Genomic DNA, 21565 nt, shown 5'->3' on the forward strand with positions numbered 1-21565 from the left:
GTATTCATTTTGGCCATAGCTAGACGGGGCTTTATCCCGGGGCGAACCCCGGGATCGTCCCTGTGCGTCCACATGACGCACAGGGGATCCCGGGATCAGGGAGGGATGATCCCTCCCTTGCCCCAGGATATAGCCCTCCACTTTGGCCCTGGTTTTTCCATGGTCCCCGGCTGAGCCCAAGACCGCAGAACATGTGGCCGGCTGCCGCGGGTTGACCCGGCTCTGTGCGATTCCTCGTGAGGATCCGAGCACTGTGCCCATCAGGGGTAGGGTGGGGGGGAGCGGGGAAAGTAAGTTAAATTTAAAAAAGGACTTACCTTTTGTGTACAAGCATTTGTGCGCTGCTTGCCCTTTAAAAATTAAAAAATGGCAGGCGTGACGCCTCTCCTTCTGAGGTCGTCATGTGTCACGTGTAAACAGAGGAGGGATCTCGCATTAAACACAACACAAGATCTTCCCTCCTCCAGCGCGGGATAGCAGGTAGGTCTAGCAAGGCCTTTGTTTTGTTTTTTAAGGTGGAATGTCACAGGAACTCAACTCCCCCCCCCTTCCACCAAACAAATAATTTTTTTAAAATTCCAATTCCAGATCTATCATTGGAATACATTCCATGGTGATACTGAAGGGGCGTAGTGGCCTCTGTCTGCTATACTTTAATGTCAAGGGTACTGTTTCCTATGTTGTTTATGCAGGCATATTTGTTCAACCAGGCTTTTGTGATGTGACTTGGCTCTGGGACTTTATTGCTTTAAGACTGTATGTTGTTCTTAGTTGTGTTCTTAGTTTAGTTTTATGGTTGATGTTTTAAATTATGTATAAATGACATATTTTAATTATGTTGTATAACAATGCCCAATTTAAAGCAATGGTCACAGCATCCACATCGGTTTCCTGTCATCTGTCATGTTCTTGAAACATTCTGTCACACTCTAGTGTGACCGAGAAACAGAATCCAGGATGGGAGGTTCTGCAGAAAGATGTAGGCTTCATTCTCAGGGGCTTGAATCAGAGAATAGGTTTAATTCTTCACCACAGTGGTGACCCTGAGTGGACCCCTTTTATCCTATATAATTGCATGGCTGCCATTCACTTTTATGGGAAAATATATTACTTGGTGCCACCGTCAATGACAGCAAAATTGGCCCTCTTGGGTGGTGCAGCTCTTGCCAAAAGGGAATCTTACAGAGGGTGTAATGTGTCTGTGCGTGTAGAAGACATCAATATTTATTTCTGTTTATTTATTGCATATGTATGCTACTCAGTAGCCCAAGCTTTCTGAGGGCATGGCTGGACGAGGGGAGTTGAGGGGGATGATCTTGCAATTTTATGATCGTGAGATTGTCCCCCTCAGTCCACACGTGGCGCGTGACATCCCAGGAGGAAGAGGATGTCATAGCTGCCATTTTTTAAAAAAGAAACTGGAGCTGGAGCCCACCAGCACAAACATAAGTGGGTGTTGTTGTTGTTTTAAAAAAACCCAACCCCACTCCCCCCAACCCCAATGGGCACAGAGCTCTTGCAGAGCTCCATGCACTGTGCCCAGTTCCCGGCTCCTCGCGTTTACTCTCGAGGAGCTGGGACTATACTGGGATGGCTGCCCACATGTCCCACGGTCTCGGGATCATCCCAGGACCACGGGAAAAAGCAAAAAAATGTGTAGTGCGATATCCCGAGGCAAGTCATCCCTTCCGGCTCCCTGGATCCCCTGTGCGTCATGTGAATGCACAGGGACGGTCCTGGGACAATCCCCAGGATATCGCCCCATCTAGCCATGCCCTAGGCAGTTGATATCTATTGTATCCCAATGGGTCCTTGCAATATACAAGCCTGCATGTTTGCTCCCTCCCCCTCCACATACACATACACTCACTGATGCACACACCTACCACAGGCCTAGTTCTCACTGAGGTAGTAAACATGACTCTGGGTTGCACTAGCTGTAACTGGGAAGTCATGTGACTGAATGCTCCTTCATACAAAACATTACCTCCACATAGAAAACTGGCATGTTAGAGCAGGGCTCCCCAATCTTAAGGGGTTCAGTGGGCACGTTTGGAACTTTTAGAGTGTTTTGTGGACAGTCTCACAAAATGGCTGTCATAGGAGGGCTTGCCCATTCACAAAATGGCTGCCATGGTGGGCATAGCACCCAGAAGGCAAACTGGTGAGACTAAACTAAACTGGCCATACAAAGCAGAAGTGGGGGGTGAGCTGCAAATGTGAAATCATATATTTGTCCCTACAAAGTATAACAGTTAGAATAGGGTGACCATATTTGGGAAACCAAAAAAGAGGATACCTAGAGTGTGTGTGGGGAAGCAGCTTTCTGAGTCCTGCAGAAAGTACGTTATTCCCCCGCCACCTTAAAGAACCCGATTGGAGTGGAGGAGGGGAAAGGATTTCATTCTGCACCACCACCATCCACTCCAATTGGGGCCTTTTCTATAATGTCCACGAATGACCCACTTTCCCCTTTAAGACCTCAATTGGAGCTCGGGGTGGGGGAATGATGTGCCTCAAGAAAGCATGTCATTCCCTCCTGCCATGCTAATGGCAGCCTTAAAGAGGAAGGTGTGTCATTCCAGGACATTATTGAAAATTATAGAAAATCCCCCCTGACACCATGGAAAGAACAAAAACCAGGACAAATCCGGGGAAATCCTGACAGTTGGTCACCCTAAGTTAGAAGGGTGCTTGGCTAGCCTTCTCTCTAACAAGCTGGTTTTCTGTTTGCAGGGACGGGTTTGGGGAACAGAGAAGCATTAAACCCCTTGAGCTTCCACCTCCACCTGAAATGGTACAGCCAGCCCAGAAGCAGGTTTTTCCACCTTAGTGAGAGAGCTAAGCTGTAACGGTAGGCATTTTGCTGGTGTTATAAAATTCTACTTGATGGAACCAAACCATGTGCAACTCCGTATGTAATATTAATTAATCACAAAACCCCAAAAGTTCTTGCTGCATTGTCCTTCTTATTCACCGTGCATGTTATTAGCCCATGCAGGCCTGGCATCAGGACCTGGCACGGTCAGGCAAATGCCAAGGCCCATAGGCCCCAGGAGGGCACACTGATGCTGAGGCCTATCACAACATTCCTTCTCTTTTATTAAGACATATTTAGGGTGGTGGGTGCAGTACACCAGGTGGTGTTGGGAGAGTGGCCAGGGTGGCATGGTGGTGGGAGCAGAGGACACCTTGCCCAGAGCCTCCTCAAATCTGGTAGCAGCTCTTAGTCCACACGATGGTGAGGGGTGGGTGGGTGACATTTTGTCTTGGTGGTAGGGTAGGCAATTTAAAGGCATAGCGCAGGCAGACAGGAGAAAGAGCTGGATGTTCCCTTCCTTCTCTCTCTTTTTTTAAAGGCTGTTTTTTGGCCAATGGGAAAAAATTTCAGACCATTCTGTGATGGGAAGTAACCCTTTGTGAGAATGCCCCCCTTCCCCCAAAAAAATAGCTACAAGAAAACTAATTCGGGGTGGGAAAACATGGGAAAGAGGAGCACGGAACCTTCTCCTCCTACCCCTGCTGCTGTTTAAACCCCACCACTTGATATGAAATTGGTAGGATTCTCTCACCGTCACATCTGGTTGCACCCTGAGCCTTGCCTCATATGCTGACTTAGATGCGTTCCAGTGCTGTAACTCTGATGATTACTGATAGTTCCGTTTTTATTTGGAGGGGGGGGGGGAGGAAGAATTATGCCAGCAGCTTCTGCCAGTACTTTTAAAAGAGTAAACCGGGTCTGAATCGTTGGAATGGGTTGGCGTCCTACACGGTGAGTCTAGCCAGATGGTGGATTGCGCTAATGGGGCACATTTGTAATAGTTCAGGCACTGAATTAATAATAGTTAGTTTAGCCTGATGGGAATAACAACCTAATAGAGTGTCTCCTTCACGTATCTGGTCCCCATCAATTTGATTGCTTTGTGCCGATGGGGTTTTCCACAAGGCTTAAAGGTGATCTCTCAAGGAGTTTTCGGGGTTAACTTTGTGATACCTAAGAAGGACTGGAAAAATGGGGGGTGTTTTTTTAAAAAGTTCAATGCCCTTAAAAAGTGTGTGTGTGTGTGTGTGTGTGTGTGTGTGTGTGTGTGTGTGTGAGAGAGAGAGAGAGAGAGAGAGAGAGAGAGAGAGAGAGAGAGAGAAAATAGGAATCAAAGTGTGAAGCCTAATTTTCATAGAATTTATTGGAGAACATACTGAGGTTGTTTACTTATTACAAGAACTATGAAGCAGAGAGCTGAAAAACAGAACACCCATGACCTATTCATATATTAATAAAAAGTGGTGAAACGCAGCATGCGACCAGGAACAAGTCCATGTCCAGTAGCACCGCTCCTGATGGTACAACTATTTTAATTCTAAGAATCAGTGCCTAAGTTTGCTTCTTCTATTGCCTCTTCCCTCCCCACCTTGTGTTGCATCAGGGTTCTGGGGGCCTTTGACTGAAGTGCTGTTAAAATATATATATTTAAGACTGTAGTCCTATGGTCTCTGTGTGGGGGTCCCAGGTGTCATAGGATTCATTGGATCTTCGTCTCCAAGGGTGGTGAGAGAGATACATCCTCAGAGGGGGAGATCCTTCCCCCAACCTCTAAATTTCCTTCCCCCAACCTCTAAATTTCTATGGAGGTTCCTTTCTAACATTGGTTCTCTGACATTGGGGAGAAGTAAAAGGAGGCTAGCTGAGGTTGGCCATGGGAAATGCTGGGAAGCCATGGGTCTTCAGGATTAACAGCTCTTTCTGCCTTACTGAGGAGGTAGCCAAGGAGCATGCACAAGTGTCCTGTCTTCCTTGTGCAGAGATCTCTCCAGCAAACTGTAGCCTTCTTGGCTTTCTGAAGACAAATGTTGGCACAGCACTAGCTCCACCACTTTCCTTGAGCTGGACACCAACAACACTGCCCCCCCCTCATACCTGCATTGTGGTGGATGCAAAATGGGGGCCAGCCTGCCAACATGGTTTGTGTCGTTGCCACTTGAAGTAGCAGCACAAAAACCAAAACAAAAATCCCCTATGAAAAAAGAAAGAAGCTGTAATACTACCCCTGACATTGGTGAGTCCTACCTGTGAGAAATTCTTGAGAATTTCTCCTCCCCTGTGAGACAGTTAGTGAAATTGTACCCCCAATTCCTCTGCCCACAAAAAAGCATAGGGAATTTTGAGAGGCCATTTGCACACATCTGAAGCCATTTATACCCTGGAGCTATAACCCACTGGAGTTCTCCATCTCTGAATTACCACTGTCAAGAAGAATGAAGGACAAAGCAGAACCAAGGCATAGAAATAAATAAAGGAACACAACCTAATCTTGTTCTTACTTGAATTGCCCCGTTAAAAGCTGGGAGGGGGGATGCTAATTGGCATTGTCCAGGAGTTAAGCGGACACAAGTGAGAGTTTGAGATGGTAAACAATTATGACCCTCCCTAGTCAGAAATCAAATGAAATCAAACGCAAGCACAAAAAGAAAAACGAGGAGGACCCAAGATTGGCGAATTAGAAGTTAACAAGAAACAATGTTGTAATTCATGGACATAAAGCAGAGCTACCCGTTAAGCCCATGCGCAAACATATAGCCATGCCCCAGTGCAGTTTTAAAACAAACAACATGCTTTACATGAGACAGTCAATTTGCTCACTCATTCCAGGAAACTGGCAAGCTGTTTTAAGTTGCTGAAAGGTCCAAACGTGTGATGGAAGTGTTGTGTTTAAAGTTAATCGGTTTAATAAAAGCCAGGGCTCTGCTCTTCTGGATTCCAAACAAACCTGTGATGCAAATGACAAGAAAGCGGCCCTTTTCTGCGAAGCACAAAGGATGCTCAGAGGCAGGGCGCTCTGGGACACCAGCTGGCTGGACAAGCATTCTCCTTCACAGATGACTCACTAACGTGACCTGGTCCTAAGCACATGGTCTTGGAAGCAGGTCCCGATGATGTCAATGGGAGAGGGGTGGGCTGCGCTCCCCAGCGCAAGGGAGCATTTATTGGGTCACTTCTCTTTGGGAGGAGAAGGCTGGACGCGAGGTACCTGCAGCGCACCACGGGTTTCTAGAAATAAAATTAGATCTGAACAACAAGGCAAGAGGGACACGAGGAACGAGTAAGTACAGAATTTAGATAATAAAGAAGAGGAGGTCAATACATATCACGATGATGCCAGAATAAACAAGTGCTTCCAGTAGTAAAATAAATAGCTTCAACAAAACAGTAATACTTATACCACAGTTAGTTTGTTACAGGCTGTCCTTCCTTCCTTCACCCACCTTTGGAGGTGTCACTTCAGAAAACATCTCTCCCCCCACCCCATCCCCAAGACACTCCTTCATCTTTAGTCAGGCCTGACATGCAGCACAGACCTCTGGTTCCTTCAGGAACAGGCTTGGGTCTTTGGTGAAGAGCAACTGTTTCTCTCTAACATTCAAATCCATTCCTCTCACTCTTCCTTGTCTGATGTATAATGGGTGTAGCTGAGTGGCAAAGTGCCTCCTTTGCATGCAGAAAGTTAGGGCATTAGGTCTCAGGTTCAATCCCTAGCATCTCCGGGTAGGCCTGGAAAAATGCCTGCCTGAAATCTTAGACAGCTGCTACCAGTCAGTGTTGGCATTACTGGGCTAGATAGACCAGAGGTCTGACTCAGTACCACTTTGGTCTGTCATCCAGGTGAGATGTCTGATGTTTAAGAGGTGGGACCAGTGTGTGCGGAAGGGTTTTGCTTTTTTAAATTGGTCAGGATGTGATCTAATCTCTGCACAGGAAGGGTCTTCAGCTGGGTCAAGGTGGGACAAATGGGGAAAGCCCAATGTAGCATCTTCTGTCTATGGATCCTTAAGATGCCCCCCAAACAAGAAGCCGGCAACATAACTGTAAGCTTCAGTTGCCTCACTGACTTTCTTCAACTTAAGGCAGCAAAGTAGAAACCAACCTTCCCCCACTTAGTACCTTCCAGATGTCCTGGACTACAACTCCCATAACGGGAGTTGTAATTTAACACATCTGTAGAACATCAGTACTCCTTTGTTTTATTTTTGTGTGCTATGATCGCAGTGCTTCCTCATATTTTTTTTAAAAAAGGATCGGATGCGTCTATGCTTTTACAAAAAAGGGACTGCTTGGTTTGGGGATTTCTTCAAAAAGAAACTATGCCCAGATAATTGCAAGAGCAACTCTGAATTCTGACAGAGGTGTTTTGAGTCTTAATAAGTTCTTCCTATGGCATGGCACTCATTTCAGGGGCTCCAGCTAGAGGTCAGTCTGGAGTATCTCTATGCAGTATTTATTTATTTATTTATTTATTTATTTATTTATTTATTACATTTATATATCGCCCTGTAGTTGAAGCTTTCTGGGCGGCAGGATCTCAACCTGTGGTTATCAATTTGGGAGGGGGTAGTTTTTTAATAAATAGCCCTTGCTTTGCATTAAGATTTCAAACAAGCTTGAAAAGTGAAACCCCCACACCCCCCATGCTGGAGACTTATAGTATTTTATAAGCTCCTATTTGTTTACAGGGCTACAAATGAGTATAAGGATACAGAAGTAAGCACACAGCAGATCATATCAGCCTCAACCCTGCTTGTGCCAGCTAGAAAACGCCCGGCCATTTTTCAGCCAACTGGGTAATTGGAACAGCTTCTTTTGCCAAGTACTTTGGAACACACCCCATGGAAGCCCATGTCATAGCTTTTCTCCTGTCAACAGGTGACCTGTTGTATGGATTACATTCATGGTTTGTAGACAAGTATTACCCAAGCTATGTTTTGGGTAACGTTACAGTGGCAGGATCTACACTACTGCTTATAACGGTTTATAATGGTTTGGACAACTGTTCAGGCCCAGGACACATTACTTATACCGTTTTCAAACCGTTTTTAAAGTGTTGTATCTTGCTTGGTGTAGATCTGGCCAGTGTGACTCACAAGAGAGGTCCAGCTGCCAGTCGAACTATAAATGACAAATATATCATGGGGATGCCCATTTGATGCATTTTCGCTACTTTTTGGTAGATACCTGAATACGACAAAAACTCCACCCTGAAAGGCTAGAAAGGAATGTTATTCCCGATCCTTTGGGGGTGAGCAGGAAGAGCTGAATAAGAAAACGCCAGTTGCTGCTGGGTGCTAATAGTAGTGGTTCTTGACAGATGAACATATTAGTAACAGGATGGCTGGGGAAGACCTTATGGAGAGCTCTCAAAGCTAGAATTACAGTTATGAACCCCTTGTAACCTTGACGTGTTTGTGATGGCTTGCCTTGCAAGAGAGAGATGAATCATCCGCTGCAGTGGAAGATATGGACTGCAGAAGCACCTTGAATTTCAGTGCATCTGACAAACTCTGGGTTTGTCTGTAGAAATGTTGAATATGAAAGGTCGGCCCAAGTGCAGGATCAAACTAACCTTCTGCTTGTCTGATTCATGCATTTTCTTCATTCTCTCCAACGTCACACTTCAAGGCTGCAATTCTGTACACCAGGGCTGGGTAACATGCAGGATGCATATTCCCCTTTCCCCCACTCCAGTTACAATCGCTGCGTTTTAGTGGAAGCAAAAATGCTGCATTATCACTTTAATAGATGTTTCATTGAACTCAAGGGGCTTCCTTCTGAGTATCCATGTATTACCATTGTACAGCCTTATTTATTGATATCTCGCCTTTCCTCCAAGAAGCTCGAGGCGACACACATTGTTCTTCCCTACCATTGTTCTTCCCTACCTTCACAACAACCTTGTGAGGTAGGTTAGGCTGAAAGATGGTGACTGGCCGAAGGTCACCAGGTAAGCTTCATGGCTGAATGAGAATTTGAACGCAGGTTTTCAAATTCCAGTGGACATTAAAATGGCAAATGCAATTTCAGTGTAAGCAAGGGTAAAATGATGCACATTGAGACACCCCTCCCCACTTCACATATACACGGATGAGTTCTGAGCTAGCAGTGATTGACCAGGAAAGGCATCCTTGGAGTTGTTTTGGAGACTAGAGCGCAATGAAAACACTGACCCAGTGTGTGCCTGCTGTGGAAAAGGCAAATTCCATGTTAGGGATCATTAGGAAAAGAATCAAAAATAAAACTGCCAAGATCACTATGCCCTTATACAAACCTATGGTGCAACCACACTTGGAATGCTGTGTACGGTTCTGGTCGCCACAGCTCAAAAAGGGTATTGTAGTTCTGGAAAAAGTGCAAAAGGGGGGAACCCATATGATCAAAGGGCTTTCAGCTCTCCTGTAAGGAATGTTTGAGGCTTTATAACTTTAAAAAAAGGCGAAGAGCGGGGAGGGAACATGACAAGAGACTTAGTCATGCATTGTGCGGAGAAAGGGGACAGGTTTTCTCCCTCTGTCATAATAGAATCATAGAATCATAGAATCATAGAATAGCAGAGTTGGAAGGGGCCTACAAGGCCATCGAGTCCAACCCCCTGCTCAATGCAGGAATCCACCCTAAAGCATCCCTGACAGATGGTTGTCCAGCTGCCTCTTGAAGGCCTCTAGTGTGGGAGAGCCCACAACCTCCCTAGGTAGCTGATTCCATTGTCGCACTGCTCTAACAGTCAGGAAGTTTTTCCTGATGTCCAGCCGGAATCTGGCTTCCTTTAACTTGAGCCCGTTATTCCGTGTCCTGCACTCTGGGAGGATCGAGAAGAGATCCTGGCCCTCCTCTGTGTGACAACCTTTTAAGTATTTGAAGACTGCTATCATGTCTCCCCTCAATCTTCTCTTCTCCAGGCTAAACATGCCCAGTTCTTTCAGTCTCTCTTCATAGGGCTTTGTTTCTAGACCTCTGATCATCCTGGTTGCCCTCTTCTGAACACGCTCCAGCTTGTCTGCGTCCTTCTTGAATTGTGGAGCCCAGAACTGGACGCAATACTCTAGATGAGGCTTAACCAGGGCCGAATAGAGAGGAACCAGTACCTCACGTGATTTGGAAGCTATACTTCTATTAATGCAGCCCAAAATAGCATAATATTCGGGGTCATGTTCTGTGGACATGAGCATCAGGGTCCTACTGCACTAATGTTCTACTTGTGGGCTTCCCACAGGCAGCTGGGAGGCCAGAACTGAATGCTGGACTATATAGGACTTTAGTTTGATCCAGCAAGGCTCCTCTTATGTTCTGAAGTCATAGTCCAACACTGTAACCAATATGCTCCCCTGGCTTTATATTACTTCCAAATATTGTAGAGGTGATCATGCCGAACAGGAACAGAACACTTGCTGACCTTAGAAAAACAACTACCGTGCTTACCTTCTGAAGAATGATCAGTATAACAGGATTCCACCCCCCCCCCCTTTTCTGGGTGCTGCTTAAGATATTTGGAATTTGTTCAATATTCACACAAGTTCTTAGATGTGAGGCCAGTCACAGCAGACATGAAGGTGCTGGTGGTTGCTGGGAGAGAGGATGGAATGAGGCCATTTTCTGCTATAGAAAACAACGGCTCCATTCTCAAAAATAATATTCTGCTGTCTAGATCCCTTGGACTGTTTTGCCAGGTGAAGAACGCTTGTAAGATTAGCCCAAAAAGAAAACTACATGAAAAGCAGAGAACAGAGTAAGATTATGATTTAAAGTTATTTGAAATACTTTCAGAATTTAATTTCCCCCCATCACCTTAAATGGAAAGGAATCAAGGGAGTCCAACTGGGAAATCTACTCATTTCCTGACACCCTGGTTCTAAGCCTATTACTTAGAAACAAGCCCCATTATTTCAACACTTATTCTCATAGAATAACCTTATGAGTGGAAAACACATATAGAAACAACCAAGCATCCCTGCCCAGTTTTCATCAAAAGGCTGAAAACTGCTCCAAATTGCACCATCAGGGTGTCATTCAATACCTTATAGCATCCAGGCATATACTTTTTTTTTTTTTAAAAAAGGTGTTTATTCTTTTTTAAATTGCCAATTACATGGTCTCCTGTCACCCTTACCACTCAACGGCATCGCTCTTTTAAGCTGCCAGAACAGTTTCCTACAAAACGTTTTGCTCTTTTGGAGCATGGGATTTTAGATTTGAAAAAGGGCCAGTGATAGGGTGACCATATGAAAAGGAAGACAGGGCTCTTGTATCTTTAACAGTTGTATTGAAAAGGAAATTTCAGCAGGCGTCATTTATATATATGGAGAACCTGGTGAAATTTCCTCTTCATCACACCAGTTAAAGCTGCAGGTGCCCTGCCCTCTTTTAAATCTGGTCACTCTAGTAGCTCTTGCACCTTTAACTGTTGTGATGAAGAGGGAATTTCCCCAGGTTCTCCATATATACAAATGACGCCTGCTGAAATTCTCTTTTCTATGCAACTGTTAAAGATACAGGAGCCCTGTCCTCCTTTTCATATGGTCACCCTAGCCAGTGACCACCTTAGGGTCACACTGATCTATCACCTTACAGGTCTCACTTAAAGGAGTAGGTGTACTCCTGCAAATAAAAGCAACATGAAGGAATACAAAGGAGTAGGGGTACTCCTGCAAGTAAAATAAACATTGGAAGGATTTCCACATGTGTATACCTATGTTCCAGACAAGCTACGTTGCATCATCTTTGTGCAGTCCTAGGACACAAATTTCAGTGGAGCCAGCAGGAGTTACGTCCAAATAAATCCATTTGGGAACCAGCATTTAAGTATATGAACAGTGCAATAGTAAGCGTGTTTCTTCAGAAATAAATCCCAGCTCAGTAGGATTTATGGCACAATCCTAACCATAATACAATATAATAGGAGGTGGTGGCTGAAATAACAGGAGACCAAAAGGAGTGCAAACACACTGAACCACCAAATGGACAAATAACCAACTAATATATAACATATACAGCTTATACATTTTTTTTTTAACTTTTTTACTTAAATTCACATGTATTTCATGGGATTGGTAGTTCGTACAATTTCAAGTAATACCAAAGCACAATGTAAACACTACACATGGTCAAATGCACAGTATATGCCAGGAGTACAAAGTGGTAAGCTGCTTTAGAGCATTTTGACTACCTATATGTAAGATTTACTACGATTATTTACAATTTACAACTACATTTTGTTGCAGATTACTTGATTTGGAGGATACGACAGTCTATACACCCACGGCTTTTTGCCCTGAAAAAGCGTTTCTTTTGAGGAAGCATTACCAAAACACGATTAATGTAACCGGTCGCCTGTTAAGCTAATGAATGTTTAATAACTTATACATTTAATCTTATCAATGGGTTTAATGTAGAATGAATGTTGAACAACTTTACACTGAAGATATTAGTGGCTAAAAATTTCTGTACAACGTCTAATTTATATGCACTACATGTTCAATGTCTATATGTAAAAAGAAATCATTTATGGTTAATATTTGTACAATAAAGTAATGGTGCAGAGTTTAAAATTTGTACAGTGACAGTTTGCATACACTGATGAACCTTTGTCCTACATTGAATTTTGTACCACTGTCTTCATTAATTTGAAGAATCTCAGTGGCTCCAGAGAATATACTTCTAGGTTCCTGTTGAGCTCACATGTAATTATATACTGTGCACTTGACCCTATGTAGTGTTTACATTGTGCTTTGGTATTCCTTGAAATTGTACCAACTACCAATCCCATGACATATATTGGAATATAAGTAAAAAAGTATATATATATATATATATATATATATATATATATATATATATATTTGTATTTATAAGCTGTATGTTATATATTAGTTGGTTATTTGTCCATTTTGTTTCAGTGCGTTTGCACGCCTTTTTGTCTCCTACAATCCTAACCATGTCTACTCAGAAACAAGTCCCATTATGTTGAATGAGGCTTGCTCCCAGGTTAGTGTGTATAGGACTGCAGTGTTACTCCCCAGTGTGTTTTAAGTTTGGAATATCATAGCAAAATCCTGGACATCTCTCTTCAAATGTACATCCACGGAGTTCAGTGGGGCTTACTCCCAGCTAAGTTGGTACACAGGATGTCAGCCCAAGCGTCTTGCCCTCACCCCCATTGAACTCTTAGGGAAGGTCACAGTTGAGCGGCAGAGCACTTACCTGGCATGCGAAAGGCCACAGGTTCAAGCCCTAGCAACTCTCAGTAGGGCTGGGAAAGACGCCTATCTGAAACCCTGGTGCCCTCCAGAAGTTTTGGACTACGGTTCTCACAATCCCTGACCATTAGCCAGGCTGGCTAGGGTTTATGGGAGTTGTAGTCCAAAACATTTGGAGGACACCAGGTTGTGCACCCCAGTACTAGTCAACATAGCTCAGTCTTCTCCAGCCTGGTGCCCTCCCAGCATTCGTGACCACCAGCCATATTGTCTGGGGCTGATGGGGTTTGAAGTCAGAAACATCTGAAGGGCACCAGGTTGGGGAAGGCTCATACAGACAATACTTAGCTAGATGGACCAGCAGTCAGACTTGGTATAAGGCAGTGTCCTACATTCCACAGGCAGGAGCATCTATAAGCGGTTTATATCTGAAACTACTCATGGACTAAGTCTACATGGCAATTTCTACTGAGGAAGTTAGCTGGGATACTGTGTGGTCTAAGCAACCCATTACAACTACCTCCATCCCAAATCACACTGATGGCATTACACTCCAGGACAGCTGCACGGCATTAACAAATCTTCATTCCAGTATTGTTGGAGGGGTCCAAAACAAAAATACCTTCTTTCCGTGTGTGGTGGGGATGGCCGTTCGTACAAACGTTCTGGCAGATTCTCATTCAGGGCTCAGAAATAGCCATTCAAACCATCTGCCCAGCCCCAACACTAGGCCTTCTATTGATTATGCCTGAGAGGTAATCTCCTTCCCAAAGAACAGACCTATAGCTGGCAGTGGTGCAACACTGGAAAATCCAAGCCAGCCTAGCAGTCTTAAGAACTTAAGAATTGCCATGCTGGACCAGACCAAGGGTCCATCTAGTCCAACACTCTGTTCATGCAGTGGCCAACCAGCCATCGGCCAGGGACTAAACAAGGCAGGACATGGTGCAACAGCACCCTCCCACCCATGTTGCCCAGCAACTGGTGCACACAGGCTTACTGCCTCGAATACTGGAGACAGCACACAACCCAGTGCCATTCAGATGGACTGTAAGTCTCTCATTAGCCCCAACCAGAATGGCCATCAGTGGGATCAGAGTTGCAGTCCAACTTATCTGGAGGGCACCAGGTTGGGAAATTTAAACTAGAGCTTTCTGAATTGCTGATGCATCCTAGGTGGCTTCTGAGGGGTGAGTGAAGGAGTGAGAAACGTGACTATTTTATTGGTATTTTATTGTATTTTTATCTGACTAAAAATACACACCATCCAGAACACCTGCATCTCAGATATCTTTTAGGAAAGATTTGATGCAGTAACTGCAGCGGGGGAAAGCTGGGGGATATAAAAGTTTGATATAGATGCTATCTGAACTGTTTGCAGTCTGGCACACAAATTGGTCCACACAGCACACTGATACACTAAGGGCCTGTTTAGACAGACAGAAAAAAAAAGTCACACAACTCTCAGCATCCCCCAACCAGTATGGCTGGCTGGGGAATGCTGGGAATTGTATGATTTTTAAAGATGCATAGGGTTTTCTAACCCTCTCAAACCATCCTTCCTTTCTTGTAACAAGATTGCTCTCGGTTATTCCGACTTCCTAGTTACACACACTGCTGCAGATTTAAAATGTTCACAACTTAAGATAAGGAAACACAGAGATGATGTTCACATGTAACTTTTAATATTTTAGGATATAGCTTTATTTATGAAGAACAAAATGAGGCACATTTATGACACTTAAGCCAAAACTAAATACTGTAAAACATTAACAGCTCTGCACGGCAGAGGTTCTATATCAAGACTTTCTAGCTGGTGCCACTGAAGAGTAAAATTAGATACATTCTGAAGAGTGCGTGCCCACCTGTCTGTGCATATATAATTCGTGTCAGTTGGTGCTACTGCATAAACACACAGACATAGGTAACAGTTTATCAAGTTCAGTGACTAAGGAAGACAGAGGCTGCATCCTAGGCCTTGGACCTAGAAATCACTCAAGCCAACTTAAACCCCAATCTGACACACATTTATGCTATTTAAAGCCTTAGCTAGACCTAAGGTTTATCCCGGGATCGTCCCGGGGTTATCCCTGTTCATGTAAATGACACACAGGATATTCCGGGAGCAGGCAGGGACGACCCCGGGATAAACCTTAGGTCTAGCTAAGGCCTAAGACTATGGAACATGCTCAAGATCAGTGTTTTGGGTCCCATAGCATTTAACAGGACTGAACTATTAAATGGAAACATGACATCTTAGGCCACAATCCACAGCCCACTTACTCCAGCTACTTTAATGGACTTTAATGTTAATACATTACAGGTGGCACTTAGATGGCTTATAGATTTGTAGTTTATGCATAAGGATGTGTCACTGACATCTTGTGATTAAGTGCATTTGGACTGAGGTTTTAGTTTCCAGTGTATTATGATACCTCCATTCATATTTCATTAATATTCTTCACACAAAATTACCCTGAAGTCATTAGTACCCTGGACTTACATAAATAAGTAGCAAGTTCCATAGATTTCAGTGAAACTTACATGTAACAATGCTTTAGGTGTAGGCATGTTGGGGTCATGTGATTCTGGAAAAATCGACACACCTACTTTACATGTGCAAACTTGGCAATGAACAGAAAGGCTGTTATGAATTGGGACTAAGCGAGCATTTCCAAAGCAACCAGTTGATTGCTGTACAATCCATCTAAAGCTTTTGCCAAATATGTTCTGTGAGGTGCTGCCTAGCCAAAAAGTGGCTAACTGATAAGCCATGAGGCTAGGGTGGTGGCAGGCAATGAGTCAATGGGCCTATTCAGATGACACTTCTGTGGTTAGCAAAACTGTGGTTCTGTGGGGTTAGCACTAACCACAAGCCATGCTGTGGCACACAACACTTTAAGCCAAGGTTAGAGCCGCTAACCCTGCTGCAGACAGTCCGACTGTGGTTAGTGAGTGAGCAGGGCTTAGCAAAATGCATCACATAAGACACCTTAAACCTTGCTGCTTAACCAAAACCCTTAACCAGCAAGGTTTAAGGCAGCCTTCCTCAACCTGGGGCGCTCCAGATGTGTTGGACTGCATCTCCCAGAATGCCACAGCAGTTGTAGTCCAACACATCTGGAGCGCCCCAGGTTGAGGAAGGCTGGTTTAAGGTGTCTTCTGAGCAGGCCCTGTAATAGATGGAATCATTGTTAAGCAAGATGTAACATTAAAGATTCAATCCATTGTTGGCAAAACATGTAGGAGTTAAAAATAATCAATTGTATCCCGCATTTGAACTAGAGAGCCAGCGTACAATGTTGTTATTATATTCCTCCCCAAAGCTGAAATATACACACTAATTGAAACATTCACAAGAGGTTTCTCTCCTTAATATTCATGGTATTCTTTTTAGAAGAAAAAAAACAAAGCTGCCATGTGTTTCAAATATAGTACTACACACAGCTAATTCTGATATGAAGCACTGAACGATCAGTACATACATTAGACAGCAGGCATCATCCGTGTGTGTGCGTGTGCGTGTGCGTGTAGAACATATGTCTCTCAATCCTGAAACATACTAAAATTGTCTTAAACTGTACTCTTTTCCTTAAATATTACATTTCTAGTGAGAATATTTCATTTAAAAAGGGAATAAAATCTAAATCCTGCACTATGAATCCCAAGAAGAGCCACAAAATAAGTTGGGTTTCCTCTGCCTCGATGGAATAAAAATAACAGATGCAGGAAATTGTGAAGTCTTAAAAAATATCGCTTTACACTACTTCCACACAGTGATTCCCCTTGGAATTTATTTTAATAGCCCGACCATCACTTCACTGATATCCCATAGTTTCCTAGCAACCAAGTCATCGGTACCTTTGGGCAATAGCTGCTCCTCTTTGCAGTCCCCAAAATATTTCCCAGATACACCCTCTACTTCAGGAGAGGACGCCAGATAAATAGACGTCTGAGCTCCTTCCAATGGAGACTTGAAGAAAGCCCAAGATACCAAAGTAAAAAGGGGTCTGGCTAGTAAAGGAATATGTATGTGCCTACCTAGGTTTGTCCGGACAATTCCAGGATGTAGCACATTAATTGTGACCCCTGTGCTCTCTAAACGTCGGGCTAACTCCCTGGTGAACAGTATGTTAGCCAATTTGCTTCGACTATAAGCAAAGCTTTTGTTGTAACTTAGCTCACTGTTCAAGTCATCAAAGTTGATCTCTCCGTATTTGTAAAGTTTGGAAGACACCACTACAATCCTGCTGGGCGCGGAGCTTTTCAGAAGTCCAAGGAGGAGGTTTGTGAGCAGGAAGTGACCTAAGTGGTTGACACCAAACTGCATCTCAAAACCATCTTCTGTCTTCATATAAGGACACTGGAATATCCCAGCGTTGTTGATCAGGACATCCAACCTAGGCTCTTCCTTTACAACAGAAAAAAGAGGAGAAAAACAGATATTTAATATTACAATTATTCACTTTTTTTAAAAAAAATAAAGGGTTAAAAAAATCCAGTCTTCTAAAGCAGAAGCAGCAAAAGCTTAAGCCCTTTTCATCTGGCCCCTTCCAACACTTATTTATTTTATTTATTTTATTTATTTTGATTGATTGCATTTTTATACTGCCCAATAGCCAAAGCTCTCTGGGTTTACAAAAATTAAAACATTTCACTTGCAACATTCTCATTTCCCAGAAATCGTGTTAGTCTGTTGTCAGTCTTTAAGGTCTTGTGGCACCTTAAAGACTGACAACTTTGTTATGCCATAAATGTTTGTGAACACTTGTGGACAGTGCCCAGGAAGCCTTATGCCATAATGAATTTGTTTGTCATTAAGATGCCACAAGACTTTTTGTCGTTTTCATTTTCTATTTGCTCCATTTGCTAAGGCCTGTCTAAGCCCGATATAGAGTTTATGAGAGACACCCATGGGGGTGTGCCTAGCAAAAGCTATGCTCCGTGACAAAAGGGAACATGTCCCCACCTCACCATGAAAGCGTTCTGCACAGATTCCCACCAATCTGGTGCTGATTGGGACAATAATTTTACCTAAAATTAATTGTTTTTCTTTATTTTTGTAATTGCTATTTACTACTCCCAATTTTCTTGGAGTTTGAGGGGATTCTGCATCTCCCAAAAGAAGCTGTATCAAACACGGAAGTGGCAAAGCAAACTAGAATGACAAATGCCTCTGCTCTATCCACCCAGTGTTGCTTGTCTTTAAATCAACAGAACCAGGATGCAACTGTCCTAATTTTGTAATATCAAAGTGATGCATGGCGTGAGAGCTCATTCAGCACATAACACATTATTTCAAGGTAAGCACACTGGCTAATTTGCATTGCAGGTTCCACCCGCATCTAGACCCAGTGGTGTAGTGGTGAGAGTGTTGGACTGGGACTTGGGAGATCTGGGTTTTAGCCCCTGCACGACCATGCTGGGTGATTCTGAGCCAGTCAATGACTCTCAGCCTAACCTACCTCACAGGGTTGTTGTGAGGATAAAAAGGAGAGGAGGAGCATGCAAGCTGCCTTGGGTTCCTTGCAAAAGGAAAAAAAAGGTAGGATATAAATGTAATAAATAAATCCTCCCCATTCGCAATGGGCCAAGATCACTCCTCACTGCTAATACAAATGCTGCAAAAAGGAAAGCATTTGGTGCCATGCTGTTTCTGGACTTAGCAGCTACATTAAACGATGACATCCACAGATCCTATTATAGTGCAGGAATGTACAGACCAAATCTGTGGGGTACTGGTGAGACGTTTGGTGCCCCAAGTGCTCTTTTGGAAGAGCCGTCAAATTAGACTTTGTCTCAAGTTATCAGAATGTAAAATCAATGACGCTTGTCCCTTTGCTAAATAAAGAAGGGCTTTAGGGTGTTTTCGTTCTTTTGGCAACATCTAAAAGAATTAAATTGCTTGATACACTCAGGAATAATCACAGCCAATTTTAGTTGACCAGCATATGGACACACAATGCAATACATGTTATTATACATGCGAATTCCCGCAACCAGAAGCAGTTTCTCTGGAAGAACTGTCTAATACAGCCCGGATTGTGAAAAAAGCATCTTTGGAAGTGCATAACCAGAACTAATCTACACCAACGAGTTGGTCCTTTCAACCAGTCTTAAACTGGATCAGATTATTCATTCAGCTAGCCCGGTATTGTCTATTCAGGCTGCCGTTCTCCAGGGATGCTGGCAGAAAAGGGGTTTTGCCATCACCTGATCCCTTTTTAACTGAAGATGCTAGAGATGAATATGGGCCTTCTCCATTTTTTTCTTCCTAGTTGCAGCAAGTTAAAGAGTGGCAGAAGGACTTCTTTCTACTCCCAATCTTTCTCATTCAGAGTTGGGTGCAGCGCAGATTCTGATATTTATCATTGTCTGGGAAGGAAATGTTATAGCCTGGGTTTACTTAGGATTCAGAACCACTGTGCCCAGGAGGGGGTGGGAAAGTCCACTTCCATCAGCCCAGCTGATCTGGATCCAACCCAGTGTCATCTTCTGCTGCATCCACCTTCTGTACCCAGCTGACATGTTGAACTACAACACCATTTTAGGCTACCAGCATGGGTTGGGATGATGGGAGCTGTGCCATGCTGGGTGGGGATGATGGGAGTTGTACTCAAAAACGCCTGGAGAGCACCAGGTTGGGGAAGGTGGATGTGTATCACGCAGTATTTCAGAGACAGCCATTTATTTCAAATCCACCCATGGTGGGGAAGCCCCTCTCCTAGTCTGCCAGCTGCTCTTGAACCACGATTTATTTTATTTGTTTTTTATGTCTTCCCGACTCCATGATCAGGCGTCTCCTGCAATCTCGAACCCACCAGCCTCCTCACTCGCCAGAGCATAGAACAGCCTTGCCTAGAGTGACCATATGAAAAGGAGGACAGGGCTCCTGTATCTTTAACAGTTGTATTGAAAAGGAAATTTCAGCAGGTGTCATTTGTATATATGGGGAACCTGGTGAAATTCCCTCTTCATCACAACAATTAAAGCTGCCCTCTTTTAAATCTGGTCACTCTAGTATAGCTCCTGCAGCTTTAGCTGTTGTCATGAAGAGGGAATTTCACCAGGTGCAACATGCATCCAAAGGACACCTGCTGAAATTCTCTTTTCTATGCAACTGTTAAAGAGACAGGAGCCCTGTCCTCCTTTTCAGATGGTCACCCTAGCCTTGCCCAACCTGGCGCCCCCCAGGTGTGCCAGACTATAACTCCCCCACGGTGTGGGGGTGTAATTCAGCACAGCTGCCGGGCGCCAAGTTGGGAGTTGCTGGCGTAGAGGAGGCGCTCCGTCCCCGCCCGTGTTTACCTGCAGCACCTGCTGGCAGAAGCTGCGCACGGAGCGGAGCGAGGCCAGGTCGAGCTCGCGCACCAGCAGCTCCCCGCGGCACTCGCCGCCGCCCCGCGAGCATAGGCCCAGCTCGGCGCGGAGCTCGCGCGCGGCCTCCTCGGCGCGGCCGCGGTCCCGGCACGCCATGATGACCCTCGCGTGTTGCCGTAGCAGCTCGGCCGCCGCGGCCCGCCCGAGGCCGCTGTTGGCCCCGGTGATGATCACTGTCTTGCCCTCCATCTGGCCGGCGGCGGCGGCGGCGGCCACGCTCCGCTTCGCCTTTCCGGCCGCCGCCCAAAAGCGCCGGGCGATAAGGAGCAGCCCCCCACCCAGAGCCGCGGCCAGGACGACCGCGGTGGCGGCCATCGCCCAGGGATCCCGGCGAGAGCGAGCGGGGCCGACCGAGAGGTAACCCGGAGTTACGACCCAGTGACACCGCGCCGTTGCGGAAGGCGGGGCGAGAAGCGCTGACTCGCCCTCGTTGCCTAGGGAAACGTGCTGCTTGGCCGGCTTTTGACGCTGGGTATTGTGGAGGTTGTAGTTGAAGGGGTGTCTTCTGCCATTCTTCAATTCTGTCGCCTCTGGATTGAATCGAGGTCACGAGTTTTATTCCATTCCAGGTGTTAATTAATTTAGCTAGGATGTTCCTGATTTCGTCGATGACTGCTACTGTGAATGCTCAGTGTGCTTGTTTTACATACCTTTTAGTTTTAACGTGATTGTCACACATTGCTTTTTTGCATTTTATTTCCGCCTGAGCTCACTCTCACTTTCTCTCTCTCTCTATATATCCCTAGTCACCCAAGTAAAACTTAATGCATCTGATGCTCTCTGTAGAATAACATTTTAGTCTTTAAGATGCCACAAGATTATTTTTTCCTTTTCGGGGTACAGAAATAGAAAGGTTACATTAGCCCACTCCTTTTAATTTCCTGTTTGATTTGGGATCTCCATTTTATGCTGCTAAAAAGGAGGGAACCAATACCAGGTTACTGCATTCAACTGAGCACTGGCTTTGAGGATAGGGAAGGGCAAATAAAGTAGATTTACTTTTGCTGTAACCTGAACTGCATTTTGTATAGGGTATTTTGGGGTTGTTCTCAAGCCCAAATAAGCACACTGAACATTCAGTGTATGTTGGTCAAATGACAACTACTTAATATTACATTTATATTCCACATTTTTTCCTCTTGCAAGGAACCCAAGGCGGCTTATATGG

The 21565-nt window shown here is 44.5% G+C and overlaps 1 protein-coding gene across 1 annotated transcript; it reads right to left on the bottom strand.

Annotated features, from left to right (window-relative positions):
* Positions 1-14680: 14680 nt before the first annotated feature.
* Positions 14681-20712, bottom strand: RDH14 (retinol dehydrogenase 14). The gene is made up of 3 exons (XM_063125195.1): positions 20326-20712; positions 15195-17428; positions 14681-15061 (listed from the first exon to the last, which is right to left on the bottom strand). The coding sequence occupies exons 1-2, from the start codon at positions 20710-20712 to the stop codon at positions 16811-16813; spliced, it is 1005 nt and encodes a 334-aa protein (XP_062981265.1). The 3' UTR covers positions 14681-15061; positions 15195-16810.
* Positions 20713-21565: the final 853 nt, after the last annotated feature.

Source organism: Elgaria multicarinata, chromosome 4, assembly GCF_023053635.1.
Source record: "Elgaria multicarinata webbii isolate HBS135686 ecotype San Diego chromosome 4, rElgMul1.1.pri, whole genome shotgun sequence".
NCBI classification, from domain to species: Eukaryota; Metazoa; Chordata; class Lepidosauria; order Squamata; family Anguidae; genus Elgaria; species Elgaria multicarinata.

What these genes read in the sequence shown, in the direction of transcription:
- RDH14 (XM_063125195.1), bottom strand. Translation starts at nt 20,712, where the DNA reads ATGGCCGCCACCGCGGTCGTCCTGGCCGCGGCTCTGGGTGGGGGGCTG. An exon ending in TCTGCCAGCAGGTGCTGCAG is followed by an intron (nt 17,429 to 20,325) that starts GTAAACACGGGC and finishes TCTGTTGTAAAG; the next exon opens with GAAGAGCCTAGGTTGGATGT.